This window comes from Sinocyclocheilus rhinocerous, unplaced genomic scaffold, assembly GCF_001515625.1.
Source record: "Sinocyclocheilus rhinocerous isolate Xijiao unplaced genomic scaffold, SAMN03320098_v1.1 scaffold430, whole genome shotgun sequence".
Taxonomy (NCBI): domain Eukaryota; kingdom Metazoa; phylum Chordata; class Actinopteri; order Cypriniformes; family Cyprinidae; genus Sinocyclocheilus; species Sinocyclocheilus rhinocerous.
The window spans coordinates 27,000-35,902 of NW_015668442.1; the positions used below are offsets into that span (position 1 = coordinate 27,000).

The 8,903-nt window shown below is 38.2% G+C and overlaps 2 protein-coding genes across 3 annotated transcripts in view; one reads left to right on the forward strand and one right to left on the reverse strand.

The window, feature by feature from the left end:
* The window catches only part of LOC107734010 (ribosome biogenesis protein bop1-like), an 11,899-nt gene extending 7,663 nt beyond the window's left edge, over positions 1 to 4,236 (reverse strand). Inside the window, exons 1-2 of the mRNA XM_016545866.1 lie at positions 3,979 to 4,236; positions 3,236 to 3,484 (exon numbers count right to left, since the gene is read on the reverse strand). Of these exons, the coding sequence (XP_016401352.1) occupies positions 3,236 to 3,484; positions 3,979 to 4,056 (327 nt within the window). The 5' untranslated portion in view covers positions 4,057 to 4,236. The remainder of the gene's footprint in view (positions 1 to 3,235; positions 3,485 to 3,978) is intronic.
* A 213-nt stretch (positions 4,237 to 4,449) lies between these two features.
* Positions 4,450 to 8,903, forward strand: part of LOC107734036 (heat shock factor protein 1-like) — a 22,893-nt gene continuing 18,439 nt past the window's right edge. For both annotated transcript variants that reach the window (XM_016545892.1, XM_016545893.1), the window contains exons 1-4: positions 4,450 to 4,843; positions 6,011 to 6,119; positions 6,754 to 6,890; positions 8,122 to 8,240. In XM_016545892.1, coding sequence (XP_016401378.1) covers positions 4,718 to 4,843; positions 6,011 to 6,119; positions 6,754 to 6,890; positions 8,122 to 8,240 — 491 coding nt within the window. In that variant the 5' untranslated portion in view covers positions 4,450 to 4,717. The remainder of the gene's footprint in view (positions 4,844 to 6,010; positions 6,120 to 6,753; positions 6,891 to 8,121; positions 8,241 to 8,903) is intronic.

Sequence of the window (8,903 nt, forward strand, 5' to 3'; positions counted from 1 at the left end):
TAAGTGCTGTGCTTTAAGTGCTGTAGGTTTTTCCCTTTAAATAGGCAAAATTCATTTTAAAATGATTCTGAAAATATAAATATAAAATAACGAACAACATTAAGTAATTTAATAATAATACACTTGTGTATAGCAATTATATTGTACTCTCTCTCTCTCTATATATATATATCGTCTGTTCCTGTTTTCATTGACGCCGCGAACCATGCAGCTTCTTTTTTTATTTGATTTTTATAATCTTTTAAAGATGTATTATATAAAATAGGACGCTGCACTACGGCTAAAATTAGCGCTTCCTCCATTTTTGAATTTCTGTACAGAGAGGTCACGCAGTGACGTATCGATCTTCTACTGGTCACACGTCTTCACGTGAAACGACATTAAACACGTGTCTACACCGTACGCGAGCGGCAAAATACAGTAGAACCGTTATAATCAGTGACGCTGTGTACACTGGATGCAGCGCGGCGCGACAAAATCCAACATTAAACTGGTGCCTTGTTCTATTTATGACGTACTGACACAAAGTTAAAATGATTTGCAACGGTCGCTTTGTCGCGTCCAGTGTAGAGCTGTTGCGGTGCGACGCGACAACTGTAGCGTCCGGTATAGACACGGTGAGTGTAGCCGAGAGCAAGACATGCCTCGTCATATTTTCTGCATTTAGCTTTTAAATGATCAGCACCTGCCTGGGTCTGTGCGACTTCATCTATGGCTTTTCTCTTCCCTTTCACAAACCGATCCATCTCCCATTCTAAGTTACGTCCTTTGGCTGTTTACTGTTTTATTTATTTTCTTTTTCTGCTGATGGCCCGCGCTCGACTTGAAGCAGCGCTGCTTAGACCGATGGGTGTGTCATCAAAGTACTGCGAGAGCTATAAAGGCTGATTTATACTTCTGCGTCGGACCTACGCCGTAGCTTACGCATAGACGCACACCCATACGCCGTAGCCTGATGTGCACCTCTCCAAAAATCTAACAGCGCGTCAATTCTACGCAGACCGAGCATCTGCTGTGTACAAACATCTGATAGACGTCTTTAAGATGTCAGTTTTACATTCATTCTAAATCATAAACATCTTAAAGACATCTTCTAAAAGTCTATTTGACGTCTGATAGGAAACGTCCTATAGACGTATTGCAGATGAGCAAACACTCTAAAAAATACGTCTTGCAGATGTAAACGACATCAAATAGACGTCTCTGTGATGGATGTGTGCTATCAGGGATGCCTTCATTTGCACTGCACTGTAAATTAAAACTAATGGAAATTACTGTCACATAGGCCAAGATTAAGATACTATCACGTAGGCTAAGATTAGGATGACAAAAATTGAGACATTTCAATAGGCTTTTGAACCAAGTTTGCCTAAAATAGGCTATTAGTGTTATAGTTTCATTAAAATAGTTGCGGTCTTCTTAACAACTTCTACAATGGAGCTATGAAGACAATTAAATTATTTACACTTATTATATACATTGTGCTTTAAGTTAATCAATTGATGTGCATTAGATGATGAATCGAACAGTCACCTCTTGTAAGGTTATGATTTAATCATCAGAAAAGAATCAATGAAGAATTATGAGAGGTTATGCTATTACACATACATTTCTAACATGTAAATTATTGAAGCCAAATACTTACATTTCCCCAAGCTGTTTAGCTGTAGTACAGTATTCATAGGCTTAATCATGAAGCATACAGTGGCCCCACTTTTAACTCTCTCTTTATATTACCCTTATTGTAGATGGATGCACGGAAGAAGACAAGAGTAAGAAGTACAACCAACACCAGTGAAGGCAGTTTTTGTCAGAGCCCTTGTTATTCTTAATTTTGACATTAATTTTAATGTTTACACCAGACATATACAGTATATCGGTTCAAAATATCGATTATCGGTCTACTTGGTCTGTAATAATCGGCATCGGCCCTGAAAAACACACATCTGTCGACCCCTATTTGAAACGTTGTATTTTTAGCACTTCTCATGTTATTGCTTCCTTATAATCACTTTAGATATCTAGATAAACGCATCTGCTAAATAAATAAATGCAAATACTAGTGTTTCTCTTTAAAGCAAGCGGCTTTGATATCAGGTTACAAAATGCGATGACATGCAGACATTTGTCTGGCTGAAGTGTTCAAATTAACTTTGGAATCACAGTATATTCCAAAACACCGTCTAGAAATGTGACACTCCATATGACAGATTTATTTATTTATGATTTAACGCCATGTCCTCCATATGACAGAAAGCCAGCTAAATGCAAAACATTTGGCAATAACAAATACAGTTCTAATGGAAATCACATCTGTACAGGACAATGAGCTGCAAACATAGTATATAACAGAAAACCAGTGGCTCTCAAACTTTCAGGCAAATTACCATATCTGAACAATTCAGAACTTCCAACTACCAGCTAATCATGATAATATTCCCTCTATTTTCAGCACTGAAATCACTACAAGCAGCACAAATACACACAATGGCATACTGTGGTTTGATTAAAATGAATATTTCTGTCAGTGAGATTATTCATGCTGCTGAAAAGACTTAGTCTCTTAATTGGCCTTTTGCAACTCAAACATCAAGACTGCTAATAGTAAATTGTGCATGTACATGATCGCAGACTTTGAAGATGCATATGGCATAATATCATGCCTTTTTGCAACTAAAACTTTCTGTGCATACATTTATTGATGGCATCAATGTGCAGCCATGGGCTAAAGAAAAAATATATAACATAAGCCAGTGTTTATGGTCTTACATTTTAGCAATTTAAAAATATTAAAAAAGGATTTTTTTACACGCCGGTTGGGAAACACTGATGTAGATGATTGCAGACTTTGAAGATGCATATGGCATAATATCATGCCTTTTTGCAACTAAAACTTTCTGTGCATACATTTATTGATGGCATCAATGTGCAGCCATGGGCTAAAGAAAAAATATATAACATAAGCCAGTGTTTATGGTCTACAACTCTGATATTTTGTATGATTATATGCACCAGAGTATTTAGAACTTTATGGACCAAGTCTTTTAATGTATCCTTCAAAACACAATCTCATATCACCAGAGTACATCAAAATGTTTTTTAAAGTTGTGTGACATAAATCTATCTTCTGCACACTATCAGTCCTGATCAATATTCAAATTAAGAGTGGATTTCACCACTTAAAAGGCAACTTTAAATCTCCACCAAAAAGTGTCAACATGCTGGTTCACGGTACCTGAGGTTTGATGACTTCTTTGGCAGACAGCTGATCGTCTCCATCACCGTCGGCTGTTTTATCTTCCTCTATGTCAGAGCTCTTTCCTTCAGAACCATCCTCTTCATCTTCCTCTTCATCATCACTCTCACTTCCTGATTCTTCAAGCCCAGAGAAGACGCTTTCTTCACTGTCCGACAGATCACCCTGATCTTCATCACCATCATCTAGATGAGCATCTTTACCGCCGTCCTTATCAAAGATGGGCAGCTGAGAAAGAAAGACCATCACAAATGCATCAAAACAAACACAACACACTCATTACTGCATAATAATAAAACACATTTAAACCAAATTTTGCTTTTTGATAATGAATTTCCTACAAAAGCACAATTCATACTTGTCTGCAACCTAATTTTAAATGATAAGGTTTTTAATGACATGAAAAATATATACCTGGCCAAGTGTTTCCAAACTTTTGACTGCAAAGTATATAATAAAATATAATAATACAGTATACAAATAACCGAGGTTAGGGAAAGCGGGGCGCGTACTTTGTAAACACAAGTGTCTATTGACAGTCTACTAATATTAATTAAATAAGTAATACAAACGCAAATACATCACTCTGTACTATTAATCTCAAACTCATCTAGTCAGAATACCTCGTCAACCTCGCGCTATATAAACACGCGTGTTATTATGTATAAACTGCCTCTTACTGCTTCAAAACAACGTTATATCAGTATAATATCAAATCATACCTGTTCGTCTTCATTCTCTTCTAAATTTCGTTTCTTATTTTTTAATTTAGTCATGGTGCCGCTGTGCGTCGGACGCATGCTGAAAATGCGACCATGTGGGTTTGAATCTATGACGTCAAAGGTCAAACGGCGACGCCGTCGGTTTGTTTTACCTATTTTTTATACAGTCTCTTTTAAAAATTCCTTAATCTACATTTACTAACAATCTGTCGTTTCTAAAAATATATATAATGCTTTCGATTTGAGTGCGTTTTATTAAAACTGCGTCTGAAGCAAAAGGTTAAAGTTCAACGGTGAACGTGTGCACATTTAAACCTTTTATTTGTACAAATTTATAATTTTAAACACATTTAAACAATTACAGTTAACATTTTATGTGCTTCTATATATGTATTTTGTGTCTAAACTCATTAAAAAAAAAGTACGATATTTTTACAGACGCGTCGCGGTGGCGTCATCAGAGCGCGACTCTTCTCAGCGCTGCTCGTTTCTACGCAGTTTGTACGCTGTGGGGATTTAATGGAAATTTCCACTACTTTTGAATGATCAAAAACACTTATCTAAATTAATTTAAGCCTATATATCGCTCTCTATACGGGATCCGGATACTTCGAGGTGGAAATAGATTGGTGTAATCTGCGTTCGTACAGCCACACTTTGAGTGTGTAACTCTGCTCTTCATCAGTGACTCATAACAGAGGAGTAATTGTCGTCAGAAACAATCACTAAACTATCTGTGATGGAGTATCACAGTGTGGGGCCCGGAGGTGTGATGGTCTCGGGTAGTAATGTACCTGCGTTTCTGACCAAACTCTGGACGCTGGTGGAGGATCCGGACACAGACCCGTTAATCTGCTGGAGTCCTGTGAGTTCCGAGGCTGATCGTGGCTTTCAGATGGTTTGAGGAAGGTTTACAGAACTGGATTGCAGTTGGATTCATCTGTGATGAGCTAGTGTAGGCCTAAAATAACCTCTGATATGGAGGCACAGGGACCTGAATTTTACTGTAGCTTTTACCTTGTGTTATAAGTGGCCCTGTTGATTAGGGTGACCATACGTGCCATTTTCCCAGGACGCGTCCTGGCCAGGATTTCATACCTGGGGTAAAAGGGCCTGAGATAGTTTTGCTTATTGGTTTATATTCAGTCGTCATGAACCAGTTTAGGCTTAAAGGTGACATATCATGAAAATCTGACTTCCAGGTTTTAAGTGCTATAATCAGGTCCCTGGGTGCATCTACCAACCAAGGAAACCTGAAAAAGATTAACCCAGTAACTTTGTTTTGGGAAGCCTTTTTCTGCAAGCCTCTGAGAAAACGCTGATTTCGCTCCCTTGGTGACGTGGCAAAGGGATCTCATTATAATATTACCGCCCCTTAATCTGTAAGTTTACACCCACGGCGCCGTTATTGTGTTTTCGCAAGCGACAGCGGTGTACTAGTTCTAAAGCCAAGTTTGAGCAAATCATGCTAACTGTTCTGTCTTTAGCCGCACAGACGAGCACAGAACACTATTTAGAGTCCCAGCCTCAGAGGAGACAACAGAGCAGTGGATTTATCAATTTATTTACTGTATATTACGCAGCTCTATTCTGGAAAAGGAGGCGGGGAGCAGCAACTCATTTGCATTTAAAGAGACAGGCACGAAAAACAGCGTGTTTCTGCTTCCACTCAAAATAGGCATTTTCTAAATAATATAATAAATGATCTGTGGAGTATTTTGAGCTGAAACTTCACAGACACATTCTGGGGACACCAGATACTTGTATTACATATTGTAAAAAGGGGCATAATATGTCTCCTTTAAGCCAGAGACACAAAAGAAACTCTGATAAGAACGTGTAAAAAGTATTGAATGAATAGTATTTGCCACTTGTCTAAATCTGGATGGAGTATTATAAGTGGATTTGCCTGATGCTTACCTTCTGGAAAGGCTACAAATCTCAATTTCAGAATGAACTGAAGCTGTTTGGAATCTTTGGACATCTTGTTGATCTGTTGTTGATGTTTCAATCATTTCTGATGTGTTTTCAGAGCGGCAACAGCTTTCATGTGTTCGACCAGAGCAGGTTTTCCAAAGAGGTTCTGCCGAAATATTTTAAGCACAATAACATGGCCAGTTTTGTTCGCCAGCTCAATATGTGTAAGTATAAGAGAATTCTGTATCTAACTGACCAGCTCTTTTTAAAGATCATTAAGCTTGAGCAGATGTTTTTGTGATGTTTTTTTAATCTTTAATTTGATATTTTATTTTTCTCTATTTTATGTATTGTATTTTTTTAATTGTACAGCACTTTGGTACACTCTATGGTTTTTAAAGTGCTTTGAAAATAAATTCTGATTTTGGTTTGATTATGCACAATATGTATGAAGTTTTATGCCTAATGATTAGTTTTAGAATAAATGTTTAGGCTGACTTTGGGTGCAGTCAATATGGACGATTTTCATTTTTCTTTTGTTGGAAAATCCAAAAATGTGGATGAATATCAATATTTTAAGTTAAGTCAGTTTATTTCTATAGCTTTTTTTCACAAAACACATTGTCTCAAAACCGCTTTACAGTGTTTCATTATGTTAGTCCCTGATTGTCCACATTTAACCGTTTAGATATATTTGATAATAATAATACATTTTATTTATAGAGCACTTTTCAAGGTGCTCAGATGCTTATTTTGGGTGCTGTATTCTTTATATGCTTAAAAACTTATTGAGTTTAAAGCCAAAAGCAGTTAATATATGATATCTGTGCTTATAACATGTTAATATATTCCTCATAGATGGTTTTCGGAAAGTTGTCCATATCGAGCAGGGTGGGCTGGTAAAACCAGAGAAAGATGACACAGAATTCCAGCATCCATATTTCATCCGCGGACAGGAGCATCTGCTGGAGAACATCAAGAGGAAAGTCACAACGGTAGGTAGAAACTCATCTTCCTGATGGCCTTCCTGATTCCTGAAACATCTGAGAATATATGAGCGGGGTGTTTATGAGAGAGGAGCCACAGTGACCTTGAGTTTTGAATGATCTTACAATTAGTTGGTATTTCGGAGGGTTTTTTTTTTATCCAAAGCAGCTCTACAGTCAGGCTGAAGCTCATTTAGGACACAGTCATGATGCCAGACTTCTAATGCGGTCTGAATTGATCTGGGTTTTGGGGGATTCCCTGCTGCTCATGTTTGGCTTTGAAACCTGCAGCATTTCACGTATGAATAAACATTTGCCAGAATTATGTTCTCCCACAGGGAAAACATAATAAAGTGGGATTATAAATGAACTTTTCTTACTGGACTCTAGCAAAGGCTTTCCAACATTACATGTAGTTTGTACTATAGGTGTGTAACTAGCAGTGAAGGTTTTTTTTTTCCCTCTGTCATGTACGCTTGATCAATTTGAGTGATATATTTGCCATTTTCTGACTTTAATAAATATGTTCTTGGACACTTGGACAAGGTTTTCAAACTAGGGTCCAGAAATATTTTACTAAATATTAAAAATTTATTTTATATCATTTTATTTTTATCATCTTTCAACCTATTCTTTCACATTTACTAAATTTAATGTAAATCTAAATGATGGTCGTAAACATAAATTAATTTTCAAAATATATTTAGCATAATGGAGTAAATGGAAAGCAGGAATTAACCAGACCATTTAAGAAACACTCCACTTCTGTTCGGATATTTGTGGTTTGTATATTTCCATTCAGAAGTTTCTGAGTCTGGTCATTGGTAACCAGATCAAGTTTTTTGTGTGTGATGGTTTCCATGTGCGCTGCTGGGTTTCCTCGGGCCACTTTGAATCCCGGTGTCCCTCTTTTTCACGTTGGCTCAGTGACAGATAATCAGCAGGTCTGAGAGGAAGCCAGCTGGAGACGCGTGGATTAGAGGCCGAGGTTCTGGGGCACTTAATCTGGCGTCACTCTGATGCTCCATCGACGCCACTTTCCAGCCCTCCGATTTATAGTGTTTCCTCTCCCGCTCTGTCCAAATGTCCAGCTCGGGGCGGAAATCAAACAGTTAACACATGCTTTCCACTATGCGAGGGTTCAGAAACGGGTCATGACAGACTCTACTCAGCCCTCCAATCACACACATGCACACTCCTCAGTCCGTATCTTTGACGTTTTCATTGTGTCCGTTTGCAGGTGTCAAATATTAAACACGAGGACTTGAACACTGAAGAAATGTCTAAAATGATCACAGATGTCCAGCTCATAAAGGGCAAGCAGGAGTCAATGGACTCCAAAATCAGCACCCTCAAACAGTAAGTCACATTGCATTTAGGTTTGTCCAACACATTTGACTCCTTCTCCATTTCCTCTTCCGGTTCTGGGTTAATTTAGTCTAAACTGGCATTCATGTAGTTCCTAAACCTACTGGGAAAAGTTTGACTGATGTAACAGTTGACTTGTTGACAGCCAGGCAGTTAGTCTTTATCCAGCGTTACACCGGGTTGATATCAATAGCAGTTCAAAGTGTAACGCTTAAGACGTGAATGTGGGTTAATCTCTGCTGGGTTTGTGACCGCTTATTAATGCTTCACCTTTTTAAACCCTGTTAGTCATGGCTCTAAAACAGACGGCCTTCCTCACGCCAGTGTGACGTATTTCGGCAGCTGCTCTCAGCTTGTCTGAAGGCATTTTGTCACTTTCCGCTCTCACAGCTGGACGGGTCTCTAGGGTTTGTCTCACACACACACACACACACACACATATGTCTGGTTTGCAGACCGTATATTCTATTGCCTTACACCTAAACCTACCCCTTACAGGAAACTTTATGCATTTTTAGATTTTCAAAAAACTTAATTCTGTGTGATTTATTAGCTTGTTTACCCATGGGGACCTCAATTTAGGTCCCCACCGTGACACGAGTCCCCATGAGTCTGTGTGTATTCAGGTTTAAGTCCCCACCAGAATAGAAAAAC